The following is a 20,184-nucleotide window of genomic DNA, read 5'->3' as shown; positions in this document are numbered from 1 at the left end:
CCATCCTTTTATTCCCAGACTTTATTCCTGATTCCCTACCTCCTCCCACTGGGTGGTACAGGAGGATGGGGGAATGGGCGTTGTGCTCAGTTCATCACGCAGTGGTTTACTACAGCTTCCTCCAAGGAAGAACTCCTTCCTGTGTTCCAGTGTCTTTTCCCTTCCACAGGAGAAAGTCCTCTATGTCCTCCTCCAGCATGGTTCATTCTCATGGGCTGTCACAGGGTCCCTCCCACAAGATGCCATCTTTCAGGAACAGGCTGCTCCAGCATGGGTGCCCTGGAGGCCCAGAGGTCCTGCCAAAAATCCTGCTCCAGTGTGCGCTTCCCACAGGTTCACAGCTTCCTTTGGATATCCACTTGCTGTGGTGTGAGGTCCTTCCTAGGCTGCACGTGGATCTCTGCTCCCTGATGTGCTGCAGGGGTCAACCTGCCTCGTCGTGGCCGTCACGACAGGCTGCAGGGAGATCTCTGCTCTGGCACCTGGAGCACCTTCTCCACTCCCCCACTGACCTTGGTATCTACAGAGCTATTTCTCTTGCATATACTCACTTCTCTCTTTTCTGCCCGCAGTAACTTCTTTTTCCTTCTTAAATGTGTTATCACACCGTCACTGATGGGCTTGGCCTTGGCCAGCAGTGAGTCCACCTTGGAGCTAACTGGAGTCCTCTCTGTCGGACTTAGGGGAAGCTTCTGGCAGCTTCTCACAGAAGGCACCCCTTGCCATGCAAACCCAATATAACTACTGAAATTCTGTGTTAGGAGCTTTGTGTTTACACACGGACAAGGTTAACTTTCTCCTAGGCTGAAGGATTCTGCTGTTATTAAAAAGTGCTTACTTGGCTGGTGACAAACTGAGTCAGATGTGGAAGGGAAAAATCTGAAGACTAAAGAAAAATATCCTTAACTGGGATGATTTCCTGGTGGATCAACGTAGCTTCATTAATTAATTCAGTGATGTTGCTGTTTGATTTTTGAAACTTTGGTTTCTGCTGCCAGATAATAGTTGTTGGGGGTATAGTACTTACCGCATTGCTTTCCTGTCAACCCACACACACTGGGTTGGTAACATAGCACTCCAAATTCTCCAATACTAAATTCAGACTTCTTATGAAACTGTATTACCAAAAGTTAAAAACAGAAGCTGAACCTGAATATCATTCTGTTTCTGAATGATAAGCCAAGATCCTTCATCTTCCAGGATAAGGTTTTCTAGTTGGTGACACCTGCATAACTTTCTTCAGAAATGTCTGCCCAGATGCTGTTTGTCACTGAAAGTGGAGCTGATAGTTGACTCTGCCCTCAGTGGCTGTGTAGTATCATGCAAGCAGTGCTATTTTGGAATGGGTGTGAAGTGCTTTAAACGCAGTGAAACTTATTTTCTTTGCAAATTCATCTCATTCATTTGCACATACCACGGTAGCCTCTTTAGCAAATGAGGCATAAACCATGCTACATTCAGTGCATAACTCCAGCTTTTTGTGCATCCAGCTCAGTGAGGTGGGCCCCATAGGAGGAAGTAGGAAATATGACCATAAATGAAATGCTGTAGACTTTAATACTTGGACTAAAAAAATCTTTTTTTTTTTTTTTTTAATAGTATTTTCTGTGCTTCTCTGCATCATGGTGGATACTTGGTTGTCCTTTATTTGAATCAGCTGAATCCCTAATATCCAAATTCATTGTGTAAAAATGGACTAGTGTTAGTAGCAGCCATTATTTTCTATTCATCTGGTGATATAAGAGAATGAATTTGCTAAGGGAGAAAAGGAGTTACATATAGCTGTTTGGACTGTATAGGTAGCCACCCATCAAAATGGCTCCATACTGAAAGAAGCACTGCAGCTTTTGCTTTGGAGAAGAATACTTAGCCAAATTTAGCCAAAACCACGCTTAGGGTTTAGTAAAAGAAACAAGTGTTTATATCTCAGAGGACAGTCAAGAATCTTACCATAAATGTAGATTTCACAGTCAGTAGTCCAAAGAAAGTAGATTTGACCTTCTCATCTGAGTCACAACCATAAGAATACAGCCTAAGGTGTAATCTGTTGACAGGACACATCAGGACGACCAGAAAATATTCTGAAGATGCAGTTCTGTGCAGTAAGGGTGTAACAGAAATTTGTCCAAGCTACTCGGAAGGGTGACAAAAAAGAACTGGAGCTCAGGAGGTTCTCCTGCACTCGTATATATGGCGGACTTCTCCATCAAATTGTCATCAAGTTTGCGCAGATGTCATGGGGGTGGACAGCCCATTTAGAGGTGTCAGTACTAACAAACAGATAAGTGCTCACATCTTCATGCAGCAGCTGGTTCTGTGTCCTGAAAGCTTGAATGGAAACTGAGCAGATCCAGGAAAAACATCTTGATGTAGACCATCGGACAGTCATGTTTAAAGTGAGATGTTGCTGTCCTTGTCACCTGCTCTTTTCATCCTGTCATCACATACTCCTCTTTCCTTGCTTCTGTTCTCATGCTCATTGAGTCCTTCATGAACTGATTTAGTTTGTTAGTTCAGACAAAAGCACCAGGAGGGAGTTACGTTCTATTCAGCTCCTGAGTTTGGGTTAGCTTCCGAGAGATCCTGGTGGTCACCACAGCTGGTGTGCAGCCAGTGTACTGCTCTCACTCTGACATTTGGGAGGAAACAGGGCTGCAAGCCTGGAAGTGAGCCGTTGCATCAGCTCAGCTGCTGCTACACCACCTTCTCCACTGTAGGGACTTTGCCCCACCCAGTGAAGCAGCAGAGTTTGGCATGAGGACAAGGGCTGGGGTGTTTGAGCTGTGGGGTGAAGTGCTGTCATTTGCTGAGCCCGGCTAGGGGCTGATGTTTAACTGCTCTATCTGTGACTTGCCTCTAATGTCCCCCATCATAGCTATGGAAGCTGTAGCGTGGTCTTCTGTAACAGAGTTTTCAGTCTTCACCTGCTTCCCTCTTGATTTTGTTCCTTTACTTATTAATCCTGAAGGCAGTAGATCCTAATGGCCAGTGTGTTAAATAAGTTGCAGAGAGGAGTTGAAGCTGAACTACTTTATACCTTTTGAGGGATGTGGTGGAGGAATTTGAAAGTAACAAAACAAAATAAGTTTCTGTGATTGCAGTTTAAGGTATCTAGTATTTCAGCAGTAGGTACTCTTAGTAATGTTTGTTGTGGAAATTTATTTTCCTTTTATGCTTAGAACTTGTGTGCCTGATTAAATTAAAATAGGTTTAAAGTTAAAGCATGGGCTGAACTGGATTCTCAAATGACAGTGTTATTTTGAAGTATGGATTTTCATAATGGACATAAGAATGTTGACTGGATAGAAAACCTCTGAGCAGACAAACTGTGACTGAATGAACATAACTGCCTTCTTTTAAAATCACTGTATTTTGGTGAATGTCTTATATGATGGACTGTTAAAATGTCTTGCAGGTGGATTCACCAATGAACTTGAGAAACCCACATGATTTGGTAATACTAATGAGACAAGAAACAACAGTTAACTACCTCAAAGAACTGGAGGTAAAGCATAACACTTAAGTACTAACTAACTAATTTCTGAAAATACATAATTTTTTTTTCATAGACTTTATAGTGATGGTTTTAGATAGGGAAAATAATTTATTATTGGCAAAGTTCTTCAATGAAAGAATGAAAAATTTTTCAGATCTCAAGAATTTTTTGCCTCTAGTCTGTCTAACTGGTCTCCAGTTGTATCATTCCCCGTTATTAGCCATAAATCCTAACATTTTTTGCATAAAGTCACTGGATTATATTGAACTGTATTTCAGAAGAACATGGAGCAAAACATCTGTTTTCCTTCAAGCCCATTTATCATTGTGAAGGGATCTAAGACCACCCTTTTGGAAAGGTCTTTAATGAACTTTGAACTGATAAACTGAAGTTTAAATAGAGTAGGGGTTAGGTAAGCAAACAGCTCACAGCCCTTCTGGCCATGCACCCCTTTCTTGTGCCAGCTTTGATTTTATCAGAGTGGGATAAATGACTAAGTGGAAGGCTAGACGGACAACAGAGGTAGCTTCAGGGGAATGGGAGAAGTAGGAGAAAGGAAAATAAGCAGGACTGCCCCTGGTGTGACTGTATTCAGCCAGTCTTTCTCATCAGGGTGTACTGTTTTTGTGGTGATGGACATTTTAGCTGTGGATAGAATAATACTTGCAAGCTTTTTGGGGTGTGGGTTGTGGGTATGGAAATTACTAATGTCCAGCTTGTGTTGTATGAATGACTTTCAGCTGAAGTTACCTATTATAAGTTCTTGTACAAATTGCTACTAGTGTATATATCTCTATTGTTTCACAGTAGCATGTAATCAAATGTGTATGGCTTTAATTAAAAATACAGGTTTTCTCATTTCACAGGTATTCATGTACAGTACTATTCACATGTACTCATGTTCAGTTGTACTTAGCACACTGAATGGTTAAGGTGATGATGGTGATGATTTTTTGCAATATCTTGTATTATTTCCACAAGGTCTTACAGCGGAAAAAAGGTGGGCAAATGTGAAAAAATTAATGTACTTGTAGCAACCATTTCTTCTTTTCCTACATTGCCTGCTGTGGATTTGTAATGTTACTAGCCCACTTTATAGGCACCACAGGAGAAATAAGGGCTCATTCAAGTTGTATTATCTCTAATGAAAGTATTTATATGCCATCCAAATCCAAAAAAGTCTTACAGATGTTATAAAAGATAAGGAAGTATCCCAAAATTTAATGAGAATTTTTTAGATTTTTTTTTAAATGAACTTTGTTCTAAGGAAAAAGTCGGACTGTTGAATCGTAGCAACTGTAGCGTCTGCTTTCATCGGTGTTATGTGCTTCTGTTTCCTTTTTTTTCCTACAGAAACAGTTAGTTGCTCAAAAGATTCATATAGAGGAAAATGAGGACAGAGACACAGGGCTGGAACAAAGGCATAATAAAGAAGATCCAGACTGCATTAAAGCAAAGGTGCCCCTGGGGGACCTTGATCTGTACGATGGCACATACATCACCTTAGAGAGCAAAGATATCCGGTAATAAGATCCTTTAATAAGGTGCTTTATATTCTAAGATTTTTACGGAATAAAAAAACACAGTGCCTCTAAATACAAGTGAAAAATTACTAGCACTGACTTTCTTTAGATGGCAGTTTTTATTTTGTGTTACTGTGGAGTAAAATTGAAACATCTGCCACTAGTTGTGAACAGGTACAACACAGAAATGCTGTTTCCCCCAGATTGTCTATGCTAGCCCTGCCCTGAAACTTTTCCTTTCTGTTTCCAGTTCTGCCACTGTTACTCTGTACTGATACGACCACACTTGTGAATTAAAGTGAAATATGTCATGTAGAAGAGGGGTGAATTTGCTTGAGCGTGCTTTCAGTGTTTTGAGCTAGATATTTATTTTAGAGGAAACTGTCTTGACTTAAATTTGAATTAAATTCCATTGATTACCACCAAGCTGTTGAACTTTCTGGTCAGATTTTTTCCCTTGTGTTTAGAAAGTGAAGGATGAGCAGACAGTGTACTTGACATTCTGCTTCATTGGTAATTCATCTTCAGGATTGACTGTTTTGTTTTAGTTGGGTTTTTTTTTCATAATCGCATGAATACTTGAAGTGGGAAAAGATCAATTTTATCATCATACACCTTCATTTGGACTTCTCATCACCCATATTTGGGATTGGTTTGTTTGTTTCAGTTGAAGAGTCTGCATGCATTGCCATTTGCCTGGCAGATACATCATTAACCATAGCAGTGATACGCTAAGTTGACACTGATACATTTTGGAGGCTATCCAAATGTTGATATTTTCTCTAAAGCAGACAAATTTATTTACTTTATCCTATAGTCATGACATCCTGATACAACTGGAATCTGGGAATACAACAGAAATGGGCTAATGTGCCCAAACCAGGGATTTCTGTAATGATTAGATCAGAGTACTCTCTGTATCAGCCACCATACTGTCTCTTAGGAACTTCAACAGTATTTTAATCTGCAGTCTGCTGTGTTATTATGTCCTCAGCCCTGAAGACTATATAGACACAAAGTCCCCAGTGCCTCCAGACCTGCAGCAGCCAGACTGTACAAAAGTTCTAGATCTTCCATACAGTATTCATGCTTTTCAGCACTTGCGGGTAAGTGAGCAGATGCAAGTAAGTATTTTTCCCCATTAGGAAGAGAAATAGAAAACTACTGACAGTTCTTACTCAAGGTTGAAAGGTATTGTAATCTTCCAAGACTGTTATGCACTCTTTTAAAACTATAGTTGGGCCCTGATTAAAGTACCTGTGTGTCAGAGGTTATACCTGTTCCATCAGATATAGTTTTCTCTTGGTTTTTTTTTTTCCTTATTTTAGAGGACCTTTTTAGGAAAATGGAGTATTTTGTTTTAATAACACATTTCGTTAGCAAATTGGTAGCTTTCGTTGGGACTGCTACTAGCCTGTGAATTGTCTCAGTTGAAATGTGGAGAGTGCTGGCCAGGGTCTTTAAAATGTAAGAAGATATAGGATCAGAAAATTGTTTGCAGTTTTGTTGGTAGCTCCTAACAAAGCTGAATGTCTGTTTGGTATCTGACTGCCAAGCACTAACCCAGAGGATGAGATAATTTTTCCCTACTAGTAGAAAGTTCAGCTGCTTTAGAAAAGTTATGGTGGAAGAATGGTAGGAAAATTGGTTTTGTCAACAGCATTATAGGAGCAGATTTTCTAATACAAATGCAGCTTTAGTGCTTTTATCTTGATATTTGTTTTATTGCAAGTCTTTTCATCAACAAATGAGGATTTTCTTATAGCTAAACACTAAGTGGAGTCATTTTTAGCTCTGTTCCTGGGTCTGGATATATTTTTGAAAGAAGTATGTTTGTGATTGGGGGAAGGAAGAAAGAGAAGTGGTGTTGGGATACTTCCATTGTGTGCATATAACCTGACAACCCTGACCTAAGTGCTTCAGGTGGTCCTTAGTGAATTCAGTAGGTGCCAGATACACAATGCTGCCAGAACTATTTCCCCTGTAGAACTCACAAGTAGAGGCTGCTTTGGCTGCTTCTACTGTTTTCCTATCTGCAATAATATATATTATTATCTGTCAGAGGTGAAATTGTTCTTTCATTTCCCACAGATCTTGAAAGGAAGATAAGATTGTAAAATAACCAAACCGTACATTTTCCTGGGAGTCATGCTTTTGTTTATACTTCTCTACTCTTAAGTGTCAGCAAATACCTGTATTCAATTTTTATTTTAGGGTGTCCAAGAAAGGGTTAATCTTTCTGCACCCCTGTTGCCTAAAGAAGATCCAATCTTCACATACTTATCACGGAGGCTGGGAAGAAGTATAGAGGAAATAGGTCACCGTATTTATGACGGGCTCATGAAGGTATGAAACTGTCATCCTGCTGGATGCACAAAAAAAAAGAGTGCTGGAAAGGTCTCGCCAGTTTAGATACACTTTATACAAGCAGTCAGATCCAGTTTTGCACGTGTATTTTTAGTTTACAGTTCAGTTTCAAAAGGTAGACTGAGACCATTTTCTGGTAGGCAAATAGAGGCAGGAGAAGGCATCAGCAAAGCTAGTAAATAAATAGTTACTGTCATTTTTAAGGACTTAAATAGTTATGTTGTCTGGCAAGCCACATTCATGGCTTTGTCAAGGTAATAAGAATTTTTAAATGAAAAATATGGGTACTTGAAAAGCGAAGAAAAAACAGCAGTACTGAAGTGTCTGCGTTCTTGTTAAATGTCTTCTTGCAATGTCTGGGAGCCCTCACTGAGCTCCAGCTATAAGATGCTGATGCTTAAACTACTGTCACCTCTCATTTCACCTCATTTTGTATTTTTACCTGCCTGAAATGCAGAAATTCTCTTTCTTTAATACATTAATATGCTAGTTCAGTGTTCCTAAACATTGACAACTCTTGCCAAATGGCAGTTTTCCAGTGAAAGAGGATAGCTTAGAGCAGCTGAGCACCAACTTTGGTGCTCAGCTTTTCATCCTATAGTAATTAAAGCCCTGATTAACCTTTTAGTTCATGTGTTAGTAGTTCATACAGTTCATGTGTTTCTCTCTGCTGCAGAACTCTTCTTCCTGGGTACTCTATAACATGGCTTCTTTTTACTGGCGAATAAAGAACGAGCCATACCAAGTAGTAGAATGTGCCATGCGTGCCCTTCATTTTTCCTCCAGGTAAGAATTGCTAATAAGGATTTCTTCTCAGATTGCTTTTATGGTTATCCTAATTAGTAAATGGGTTTTGGTTCCTAAGACAGTATCCTGAGGAATAATCCGTGTTACTTGTTCTTGGTCTCTATGGGCTATACTAGGCATATAAATAGTTGAGGCATTTTTCTAGCGGGTTTTATGTGTGACTGTTTTAATGTGTGACTGGGAAATGAATGTGTCCTTGTGCATGATGTTTACAGTCTTGCCTTCCTTTAATGTTAGTTGTTTTGGTTTTTTTTTTTTTCTTTTTATTTTCTTTTATTATTTTAGGCAGAATAAAGACATTGCACTGGTAAATTTGGCAAATATTTTGCACCGGGCTCACTTCTCTGCAGATGCAGCTATTGTGGTTCATGCAGCTCTGGATTACAGTGACTTCTTTACCAGCTATTACACTTTAGGAAATATATATGCGGTAAATACAATCTTTACTTTCCAAGAATTTAAGAAAATTAAATGTTACTTAATCTTTTGGGGTTAACTTGTAATGATTTACTCTTTTACAGAGTGACTTGTGCTCCATGTGCTCTCATGCTTAATGCTTAAGATTCTGTCAAGATATTTTTATTCAGAAGTCTGTCTTTTAGCCACAGACTTTTATCTGTGCCTGGAAATAAATTCCAGTAAAATTCTTCTGCAGCCTTTCTTTAACAGATAGAGTGGCTTGAGTGTCAGAAATGACAGGCTGCTTGTTACCATTAAATTAAAATTTAAGTTAGCGGCTTCTTTAAAAATGGAGTATGTTTATTAAATATTACTGCACAATGACTGATTCTCTCTCTCGGTCGTTCTTCAGATGCTTGGAGAGTACAACCACTCAGTCCTGTGTTATGATCATGCTCTACAGGCCAAACCAGGGTTTGAGCAAGCTGTAAAAAGGAAGCATGCTGTCCTGTGTCAACAAAAACTTGAGCAAAAATTGGAAGCCCAGCATAGGTAACTAAAGTATCCCAGCGGCAGTGCGTACAAAACTGTAGTTCTGTTGCAGCAATTATTTATATTTCAAGAATTGTTTTTAAATTTCTGTATTTCTTTGATTATGCAATAGAATTAAGCATATGAATACTTTAAGAAACTTAGAGTTGAAAATGTGCAAGAGGTTATATTCTAGAAAAGGTTATATTCTAGAAAGCATTCAAAGTAAATCTTCTCTGTTTAATTTTCAAGATCACTTCAGCGAACATTAAATGAATTAAAGGAATATCAAAAGCAGCATGACCATTACCTTAGGCAACAAGATGTTTTAGACAAGTACAAGCTCATCCAGGAGGAACAAATCTTGAGGAACATCATTCATGAGACACAGATGGCAAAAGAAGCTCAACTAGGTACAGCTTTTTAGTGTTCATGCTCATTAAAGCAATTAAATATGGCATGCACTCAGATAAGTGTCAGGATATAACTTCTCTAATATATTAAGATGGCCCTGAATGGCTCCTGTGTTTTGCTTATTAAAACAAGAGATTGCAGTATGTTCTTGAACAAGGAATTCTTTTTGAGTCTTTTGAAGCTGGAGTTTCCTCTGGGCTGATGGAGTAAATAAAAAGGATTGACCAAACTGCGGACAGAGAGGTTGACTGTGTGCTCTCTTTGTCTCCTCAGAAACCACACTTCTCTAGTATAAAAAAATATTTTTGCTCTGCAGGGAACCATCAGATTTGCAGATTGGGCAACCAGCAGCATAGCTTGCACTGTCAGTGGGATCAGCCTGTTCGTTATCACCGCGGAGACATTTTTGAAAATGTGGAATATGTTCAGGTTTGTCTTGTGAATTGATACCACTGCTTACATCCCATTTGCTTTATTAGAAAATAGTTTCATTTTTTTCAGGATTGACAAAAGGGCTATGTTTTGGCTGTGGTAATTATAGTGAGAAATCTTTTGTCTCTTCCTTTTTCAGGGTACAAAGTATTTTAATGCACATTCCTTTGGATATTAATACAAGCTGAGAGACTGTGAATTATAGAAATACAGAGGGTTTCTTGTAAAAGGCATCGTTTTACTTAGAAGAGTTACTTGAATTCAAAAACTTGGGTTTAGTCCAAAGCCTTAGTTTCCTATGATTACCAATAAAATTTGGTACAAAAGTAATAAGAAGTTTTGGAAGCAAAGTGTGTACTAAAACTGAAAATCCAGAATGACAGCCGCCTAAGCAACGCTTCTGCTATGTTAGAAGTACAGATAAGGATTATGATTTGTTATTTTGCAATGTGAAGTATGTTTTGAAGTTTTCCCTTAACTCATATGAGAAAAAGGAATAATTATTTTTAATTTTGCTGTTGTCTTTGATTGTTTTTCATATTACAGTAATTATAAATTCAGATTATTCAGAGAATTCTGAAAACCATGAGTCTTAGCAGTTCTGACTTATCTCAGGCTGTGCAATCTAGATAAGTAGATTTTATTTGTGGTCTACTAAAAGTGTCTACTTGGTACCTTTTTGCATTTTTTCCTTGATTTGTTCTTGTGTTTTCGTTGTTGACTTATTTGCAATATGAATATTACTCTTGCATGGTCTGAATGGATCAAGAGGCTTAAATTACCTTTTTTTTTTTTTTTTTTTTTTTTTCCCCTGCTACCTACATATCAACTCATCAAGTGAGACTTAACTACATAAGTGGGGAGGGGAAATAACATGGAGAAATTCAACAAGGAATGTACCATCTCCTTTATTAAAATTCGTCTTTCTGTTGTTTCTAGTTCGGAGAAGACTCTTCAACGTCTAGTATGACATCCATGAATTTGGATCTTCATGCAAACCAAAGTGCTCACAGCCAGTCCCTGCAGTCTTCCCCTGTGGCACGTTCCGTCGTTTCAGTGTGGAGTGTGGAACCCAGCAGAGTGAGTGAAGAGGATGAGCTTTGCCCTTCCACTGAGGAGGGGTGAAAATGAATCCTCTCCTTGTCCATGTGAAACTTCTTAGCGTTTGGGGCCACAGTTTTGATGTGTGGCAGTGCTGGAGAATGTAGCATTCTGAATTTCTTAAACATACAAGCATCTGTCTAGTTTCTCTGTACTGGTTTCCTGTCCTTTGAAACTACTGCAGCACAGAGGGAGTTGTTCTGTAAACATCTGCTGCAAGTAAAGTGGTACAGCAAAATAAAGATTGAAATTTCAACTTCTGATGTTAAAAAAAAAGATGGAAAAATGATGGGTTTGAAGATTCTGTTTTGTTTCATTGTTTTTTGTTAGGTTTTTTTCCTTCAGACTATCCTTTAATATCCCTTTTATTACTTTGTTCATTCGAATATTTAAAATGTTGAGAAAATAATAAAAAATAATTCATTTCCCCCTTAGGACAAACAGCATATTCTTTGGCCTCAGCGGTCAGAATGCATGAAATCTTTCCCCAAAATTCCTGACCCAGAAGAATTGCCAACTTATTTCTTGCCTCCAGAAAACAGGGGATTCAGGCAAGTATTAATTTTTAAAAGCTGTATTTGTAAATTTCCATGAGTGAAGAGTATTTTCTTTCTGGAGAGGATGGATGCAGTTAGTGATCAGCAGCAGAGAGGTGTTCAGACCTCCTTCTCTGGCCTTTCCACAGAAGCAAGGCATTTTCCTGGATTGTTGTCTTTGTTCTAAGTATAACAGCAGATCCAGTTTCATGGTGATCCTTCCCTGACCGTTAGTCCAGGGTGAACACGTTAAATACAGACAGAATGAAGATTTAAACACAAGTCTGAACGTCTTGTGGACTATATTAACAAAAAAACCCAAAACCTTGAGAGAGAGAATGAGGTGAGCATCTGTTTAATAACTACAGTTAACTCTTGTACATTACATACATCCTCTTAGCTATAGTTATGATGACAGAAAATGTTGAAGACTAGAAAACACTAAAAAAAGATTAGGAGTGGAAAACTCCAGCTCATTCCTTTAGGACAGAGGTAAAAAAATCAGCTTAGTCATGGAAGAGTCAATAGTATTTGTTATTATATAGGATAAAATAAATGTGTCTGTACTGCAATAGCTAACTTAGATAGATTAATGCAATGTTGTAATACCCTAGTTACTTAAATTATAACAGTGGTAGTAAAAAAGCTGTTTTGTTCTACCTGGTCAGTATAATACTAGTATTGAGCATGTGTTAAAGGTTCCCATCTGCAAACATTCAGCAGCTTCTTTTGGAAAAAAACAGTGTTTGTCTTAGAATGTTCTTTATATGTAATTTGGCTACCTCTTGATGCTTTTGAAATCAAGTTTTAGTGTAAAAGTTCAACTTTTTTAGTCACATATCTGTTTAGTCCTAAACTTCACAGAAGCCTTACTAGCGTAATATGAGAACCTTCTGTTATCTCTGCTGCACAGTTCATTGTTCTTATTATTCTGTGCTTAAGAATGGTAAGTAAAGACCTTAAAAGTTACTTTTCAAAGGAAGGAGGGTGGTCCTTGAGTTCTTTACATTTGCAGCTCGTGTCGCACAGCAGTCTGCAGAGCAAGGCTTAGCAGATTCTTGTATTTCTACATGATGACATGCAGCACATGCTGTTAATTTGTCTTGGTTCTCCTTATTGCTAGAATCCAGCCAATACTGAATATCCCAAGAGATACTGTTGAGCATGGAGAAGCACCAGATTGTTCTTCCATTACTGATGCTCGTAATAATGAATCTCTAAACATACTGGTCAAGGAACTAGACACTAATCTAGATTTGAAATTCAGGATGCCAGACAATCAAGCAAGACAAGTAAGAGATGTTTTCTTGTTGTTTCTCTTCTGGGTTAAAATCTTTAATTTAATCTTTATTGCCTTAAAAATATTATTCAGATCATGAAAGTTTTTGATATTCCAAGGTAATCAGCACTTCTGAAAAATATGGACAAATTCTTTCTAATGGTAATGGAGAAAGGGTTAACTTGTCTGACTTCTTTCAGACGCTGACCAAAACCACACAAAATGGGAAATTTAATGTATTCTTTGAAATCACATCTTTCTTTTAAATATAACAAGTCACTTGATATGATTCCTTTCCAAGAACTGCTGCATTCTACCAGACTGGGAACTTAAAGTCTTCATGTCTTGCGTTCTGGAGATTGGTTACTTTAAGTGTTAGGTGTTCACATCCCCTTTTCAGTGCAATATCTTCCTTTTGCTGAAGAAAGGATTTGAGGAAGCAAATGTTGAATGGCCCTTGTAGATCGTGACTGTAAAATTTATTCAGTAGTTTGGGGAAAAACTAATCTTTTGTGTTCCAGGTTTTGCATTCTCGTATCAACAATGAAACTATTACACTGACGAAGATAGGAGTGTTTCTAGATCGTGCCATGAAAAAGGTATGTCGATCTGTCACATGAGATGAATTCAGAATTCTTACTTGAGATTTGTTTTTATGCTTCTAAAGTAGTCAGTGTAGCACTAGAATGGAGTTTATTTGCTGCCTGTAACTGAGGTGAAACTAACTTAAAAATCCATGTTTACAAGTAAAGCAGAAGTATATAGAGAAGTATCTAACTCAGCTTAACGTGGACCAAACAGCCTGTAGTTGCTTGTTCTTGTTGCAAGGATATGGAGCAGCAATATATTAGCTAATTCTGGCAGCCATTTGCTTAATTGGGAGGAGTAGCTTGGAACTGCTCCTCCGTCTGCCACCCCTTCCTGCATGCCTGCCTTGTGCTCTTCCTCCTCCTCCCACTACCCTGCTTTTCCCCCTACTCTCCCTCCAAGGAAACCAGCCCTCTGTCAATCTTCTGTCAGGATAATTAGCACTCTGGGGCAAAGAATGTACCTCTGTATAGAACCCTGTGGAATGCCACCTCCATCTTGCGTGGGGCCTTTGAGAGTCAAGTGACAGGAAGCATTGACAGAGACGTTGACTCTTTTTGACATGTCAAGCTGATATTTCTCAATTTAACTTTCTTGTAGAAGTTGTGTCAAGGTATTATATGTAGATACTTTCCTAGTCTAATGTCAGTACCATTTACTATGTGCATCTGTCTTAACCAGGAGAAAAATGAGCAGTAGGAGTTGATGCCTATTATTGTGTTGTTCAGATCAATCCTATACATGTCTAATATCTTGCTGTGCAGTGCATGAGTATTTTGGTTTTAACTGTAGTATTCTGTTGCTGTCATGCTAAAACCCTGAACTTCTCTGTCTGGTGATGTAAGAACAGACTTGTGTCTTACCTGTTCTGCTAACGATGAACTGCTTAGAGGAGGAATGCCACAGTTAGTGTAATTATACTGGGAAAGACAAAATGATAATAACTTGCTGAGGATTTAGTTGGAGAGGTGATTGAGACCTGTATGGAGAATAACTGAGTGAGGAGTTTGGGATGAAGAACATGCAAGCAATGTTATGTATGTGCATTGCAAAACAAGGGTCATTAATAATCTTGAAATCAGAGATTATGTAAGAAACTCCAAAGAACATTTTATCATGTTGATATCTTCTAGTTCATCTGAAACCATAGTTGGAACCCTTCTGCGTGAGGGGTTTTTTTAAAACCTAGAACAAACATCTTACTGACTAATTCAACACAGTATCACTGTTTTGCTTCCTTACTCCTAGCTGCGTGTTTCCTACATGGGCGTGCAGTTGGGCTTCAGACACATAGGTAGGACTGGCCATCCATTTCAGGTGTTGCTTTTATGCTGTAAATGTTTTGTAGACTTGGGTAATACAGAATGATGAAAACATTAAAAACTAGAACATGCTTCTAAATAATTTCAAAGTGCATCTGAAAGTGGATGTTTTACCTACCTCTGTCAACATGTTTAGTATTTTTAAATTTTGCTATTTCTCCTCTAGGTTGAGTGCTTGTTTTTGCTGTTATAGGTTAAAGAGGAGGAAGGAACATTCAAGGTGTATTTGACATTTCCTCCATTCTTTCACTGGCCCTCGCTTATTGCTTACTATTTTATAATCTTTAAACAGCATCTAATGCATGCCAGTTGTCAACTTTCCTAAGACAAATAGATAACTAAATCTATGAAAAAACAACTCTGAAACCTTAAATTGACAGGGAAAGGTAATGTTGGACAGAGGACCTGGAAGCACATCTAACTGTAATTTAATAGCTGCCTGATTTTCCAATTCTACCATTTTACATAGATCTGTGATCTGTGTTTGTATAATTTTTAAGACTTTGAATTCCCTGACAGCCCTTGCTTCCTGCAGTGAACTAACCATTATCACTTGTACATTTTAAGGGATTCTGTGGTCATGACACAAAGCATTCATATGAGTGGAGTGTGAGCAACAGCTGCTACTAAATTACAGTTCAGCCTGTAAATTGTGTCCATTTGGGTAGAACGGAGCAGATTGAATAGTCTGCTAATAGTCACAGCAAAGTCTCATTTGTATCTAGTTAACAATGTAGTATGCAAGAGTGAGTTCTGTTTGCTTCTTATCGAAGAGTAGGCATTTCTGTCTTCCTGAGACACCTCTTTGTGGGTGTTTTTATCCTTTTCCCTGACTCTCCTATAGCCAGAAGATCCTCTATGGCTTGTGCTTAATGAAGCTGGATTGTACTGGCGTGCAGTTGGAAATAGCACCTTTGCTATCACCTGTTTGCAAAAAGCATATAATTTGGCTCCACATGCGTATCAGGACATCCCTCTGGTCAATCTTGCTAACCTCTTGTTTCATTATGGTCTTCATTCGGATGCCAGCAGGCTCCTGCTGAAGGCTTTGGCCATCAATGCCTCTGAGGTAAGATGATGGGGTTTGTGTTTGCTCAGCAGTGAATGTGTTTCCCTTCATTATTTTCTAAATACATGTTACTTGTGCTTATTTGTGCATGCAGGTCATCTTCCAGCTTGTGATTTACAATGGATGTTAATTTTCATACAAATTCTTGACTGCTCCAGTGGTGATGCTGATTGTTGAAAGTATAAATATCTAGAGGAGTTCTTGTAAATCAGTAACAGACTTTTAGCCTCCCCAAACCCATTCTTATCAGCAATGCCTGCAAGCAGTTTAATTCTGGAGTTTGGCAGCGTTTTAACCTAAAACAGAGATCTGTCAAGATGTCAGCATTGTATCTTGACTCTTAAAATCCTTAAAGTAGTGTGTATGCCACCAAGATCTTTGACTGTATAGACATCTTTCTGTGATGCTTGACTTTTTATCTGTCCAGTTCTATTTGCCCCTGGGTTTTGTCTATATACATAGAGGAAAACATATTCTAGTTGTTTGGTGGCTTTACTTCCAACCATAGATTCAAACCAGGTTTTTGTATTTCTGAACAGTAACAACTGTCATGTAAACAGTTTCTGTATAAACTGTTTGAACTACTGGACTGGCCAGAACAGTTGTGAAAATAAAGGGGGAGGGAATGGCATAGCAGGGAACACTTTTACTGTAGCAGATAATTTTGATCTTACATTTGAGATGCTTCAGTAAAAAGTTCAAGTGACTTCTTTCCTGTGCTTCTACCTCTCTAGTTAGATTAACAGAGTTTAAACCTGCCAGGCTGCCAGTCACCTAGTACCTAAAAAAGCTAAAAACAGAATAAGCTGATTCAATGGAGCATTCAGAAACAATTTTTCAAGTGTTGGAAAGGAATGTAGTCCATTTGGGTGGCCGGTAAGAGTGCAGAAAGAAACTTCAGAAAGAACTATGCTTGAATGATGTGCCTTAAGAATAACACTTGAAAACACAGCCTATGAGGGGAGGAACCTTGGAATCCTTGGGACCATGCTGTGTGAGTAGGGCTTTTTTTTGAAAATACTAGCAAATCCTGCCTCATTACAGTAATGCCTGCTCCTGTTTTTTTCAGGTGTACTCAGTCCTGTAATACCTATTGTACCAGAAAAACTAGCAGGAGGCATTGTACCTGAATGGTATTTCCTGGAATATAATGGAAAGTAAATACAAATTAAAATTAATTACAGCTACTGGAAGTGAAATACGTGCTCTGTCAGCAAAAGCAGTTAAAAAGAAATCCTGTTGCTCAGCTTGCACTGTTTTCTGAATGCAGTTTAGTAATACAAGCTGAGTTGGAAAAATCTTCAGCTACTGCTCAGTCTTCACATTTGTAGATAATCAATGTAAAAAGCTGTTTCAGTGGGAAAAACGACTGCTAAATTACAATTCTGTAGTCATTATTCTAGCGGTGTACTGTTAATTGCAGCAAATTACTTTGTCCAAGTGAAATACTTTTCAGTCAACAAATAAATCTAATGCTTTACTGTGTGCCTTTATTTAAAGTGTTGAGTTTTACCCAGTGGAAAAGGTTTTTATCATCTTTACTTAAAAAAAATACATATTTTAGGGGTAGTAGCCAAAAGCAGTAGACAAAAATATTGTTTTACAAAGGATTGAAAGCCGTAAATGTGTGTCCCAAGGCTAATGTGACGCCGGGGTTTTCAGTAACCTAGCTTTGATAAAGTAAATCTGAACGCTCTTGGCAAATGCAGTGCATCTGTCCTGCTAGAACACTAGTGATATTTTTACTTTTTTGTGGACTTCTAGTGATTCTAAACTGCCTTTGCGCATTTGCTTTTAGTCCTTCGGTGTTCTCTGCAGCAAGCTTTATGTTTCTGATGGTTGTAAGTGCATGCTTCATTTCAGTTTGTGTGCATTTAACAGCTGTTTTTTTTTATTGTAGAAAGATGGAACTCCTAACACAACCCTATGGCAAAACGGCTTTTGGTTACCACCAATGCTGTTAGTTCTCTCCATTTTAAGGATAGGCAGTGCCTGCTTAAGAAGTTTTCCAAATTCTCTCCCGCCAAATTTGGGACTTTCGACTTGACAAGCATTTTTCCTAGTTGTCTTCAGCCTTAAACAGTGAACATACTTATACTGCAGTGTGTTGCTTTTCCCTTCACAGCCCCTGACTTTTTTGAGCCTAGGAAATGCATACCTGGCTCAGAACAACATCAGTGGAGCACTGCAGGCCTTCAGACATGCACTGGATTTGACAACCAAGTGCTTGGAGTGTGAAAGCAGCCTGAAGATGATCCGCTGTTTGCAGTTTTATCCTTTCTTGTACAACATCACCTCTTCTGTGTGCAGTGGTAAGCAACTGCTGAAAGATGGACCACTAGTCAAATAATGTCTTTTTGCCTTGGGTGTTGGCGATTTTTTTTTTTCCAAGCTTCCACCCTTTTGCTTTTACAGTGCTTCCTACCTTTAAGGATCAAGGTTGGGACATTGCTTTGGAAATGGAAAAGTTGCAGTCCATTAAATAATTGCTTGAGGATGACTGAATATCTAGAGGGCTTCCACTGAGTGCAAATTACTTCCTGACTGTCAGTAATACCTTAACAGCACCACCAATATCTCTTGCTTTTAAACAAGGAATGCTGGATTCAGTATTTATGGAAGTGCACATCTTTCAGCAGCCCCTTTGTATATCCCTTCAGGTTTTACAGTCAGCTGGATTTGTTTCCTCAAAGCTGAAGGATTTGATGAAGATCAGTTTAGTTTTAATTCATATCCTTTCAATGTGTTCAGTACTTTGGTTGTCATTTTCTAGAGCTCAGTCTTCAAGGAATAGACTGTCCTGTGTCAGCATTATGTTATTTGTATGGGACCTGGGATCACTGCTCTTAACACTCCAAAAATCTGTAAGAATGACTTAGAATCCAATGTCTCCCCCCAAAAATATTTCAAAAATTATTTGCAACAGAACCGTTTATTGTCATTAATGGCTTTTTTTTTTTTTTTTTAATAGTAGCTTTTGGAGATGGATTCTTTCATTTTATTCAATCCCACTGAATATTTTCAGTATTTTGTCTTTATTTTAATATGGCCAATGTGATACTCATGAGCAGTCTTGAAGACAATTTATTAATATACTTTCTAATCCCCTCTGTCTCAAATTGTTACTAAGGTATCTTTTAAATATTTTCTTTATTTCCAAGTGTAAACCTCACCAGAGAAATGCTTGTGATTTTTAGCATTGCTAGGACTTCCTCTGAGGGTTTTTTTAAAATTCCCTCTCCAGGGAAAAGACATAGAAAAACCTCCTCTGATTTAGCATCTAGAATTGTGCTGTCTAAACACAGACTAGAGGCCATCCTATCTCCCGGTACAATATGGATGATGCCATCATAGGTGAAATTCCAGGACTATGCCATTAAAATAATACTGCTTCTGATGGCCCTGAGCATTTTGGTGTGATGGAGAGCCCATCACGTGTGCAGAGAAGTGAATGCTGTTTGCCTGAGTGGGCTGTGGTGGGGAGTGTAGCAGCCCAGCTGATGGATCTCTTGCTGATATCCGTAATGTCAGCTCCTTTGCTAGTACCTCACCCATGAATCTCTTGACTTCAGATTGCCCTTCTTAGAAAAATCCTAGGAGTAAGCAGTAATGGAACTTCCACATTTCATCACAAGAGACACAGTATTCTAAAAAATAAAAAAAAAACAATGTCTTTTAATGAAGGTCTTTCAAAAGAAGTCTGTAACTCACAAGGTTGAAGTTATACCAGTCAAACCTTAGTCATAGCTACTCTATTTTGAAGTTAAGCAGAAAGCAATTTAAAAGTATATTCACAGAACAGAAAGAGTAACAAGCAGTGGTTGTATCTGAACTCCAAAGTTATCTTTGACATCTTCTGTTTTATATGCTTTTCTTCCTTAAACTTGTCGTAATGTAGTTTGGTTGATTGTTGGCTCCTGCCTGCATTGGTTCCTGATCCAGGATGTTCATTTTGAGGTCAGCTGTTACAGCATATGCTGTTTAGGAAGCATTTCTTGAATGTGAGGGAAAACCCATCTCAAAAGTGCTTAAGGGAAAAGTGTTATCTTGTCTTTTTTTGCCAACTTGGCCACTGGTTAGCAAAGTGAGCATAAATATGTTCATCTAGTACATTGGAGTTGGCTTTTGGTCGGTGAGGAGTTTGTGAGGCTGCTAAATCAAGAGGGACCTGAATATGCCTTAGCATGTTAATGAGCTCATTAAATTTCAGTATTCCATTATTTAAGTATTTTACTCTGTATTTATATTATTTGCCTTTTTCTAGGACTCTTCTTGTCTTAAAACTTATTTTTTATTTTTATTTATTGTATCCTTTAGGTC

The 20,184-nt window shown here is 38.4% G+C and overlaps 1 protein-coding gene across 1 annotated transcript in view; it reads left to right on the top strand.

Moving 5' to 3' along the window:
• The window catches only part of TTC17 (tetratricopeptide repeat domain 17), a 55,486-nt gene that overhangs the window by 9,603 nt on the left and 25,699 nt on the right, over positions 1-20,184 (top strand). Inside the window, exons 2-16 of the mRNA XM_040067064.1 lie at positions 3,416-3,505; positions 4,850-5,019; positions 6,014-6,125; positions 7,234-7,365; positions 8,063-8,172; positions 8,479-8,623; positions 9,005-9,144; positions 9,376-9,536; positions 9,854-9,966; positions 10,909-11,049; positions 11,506-11,621; positions 12,730-12,898; positions 13,407-13,484; positions 15,640-15,864; positions 17,990-18,176. Of these exons, the coding sequence (XP_039922998.1) occupies positions 3,416-3,505; positions 4,850-5,019; positions 6,014-6,125; positions 7,234-7,365; positions 8,063-8,172; positions 8,479-8,623; positions 9,005-9,144; positions 9,376-9,536; positions 9,854-9,966; positions 10,909-11,049; positions 11,506-11,621; positions 12,730-12,898; positions 13,407-13,484; positions 15,640-15,864; positions 17,990-18,176 (2,089 nt within the window). The remainder of the gene's footprint in view (positions 1-3,415; positions 3,506-4,849; positions 5,020-6,013; positions 6,126-7,233; positions 7,366-8,062; positions 8,173-8,478; positions 8,624-9,004; positions 9,145-9,375; positions 9,537-9,853; positions 9,967-10,908; positions 11,050-11,505; positions 11,622-12,729; positions 12,899-13,406; positions 13,485-15,639; positions 15,865-17,989; positions 18,177-20,184) is intronic.

This window comes from Hirundo rustica, chromosome 6 (assembly GCF_015227805.2).
Source record: "Hirundo rustica isolate bHirRus1 chromosome 6, bHirRus1.pri.v3, whole genome shotgun sequence".
Taxonomy (NCBI): Eukaryota; Metazoa; Chordata; class Aves; order Passeriformes; family Hirundinidae; genus Hirundo; species Hirundo rustica.
Note: the sequence above shows the minus strand (reverse complement) of the source record. Positions and strands in the feature narration are given on the sequence as shown.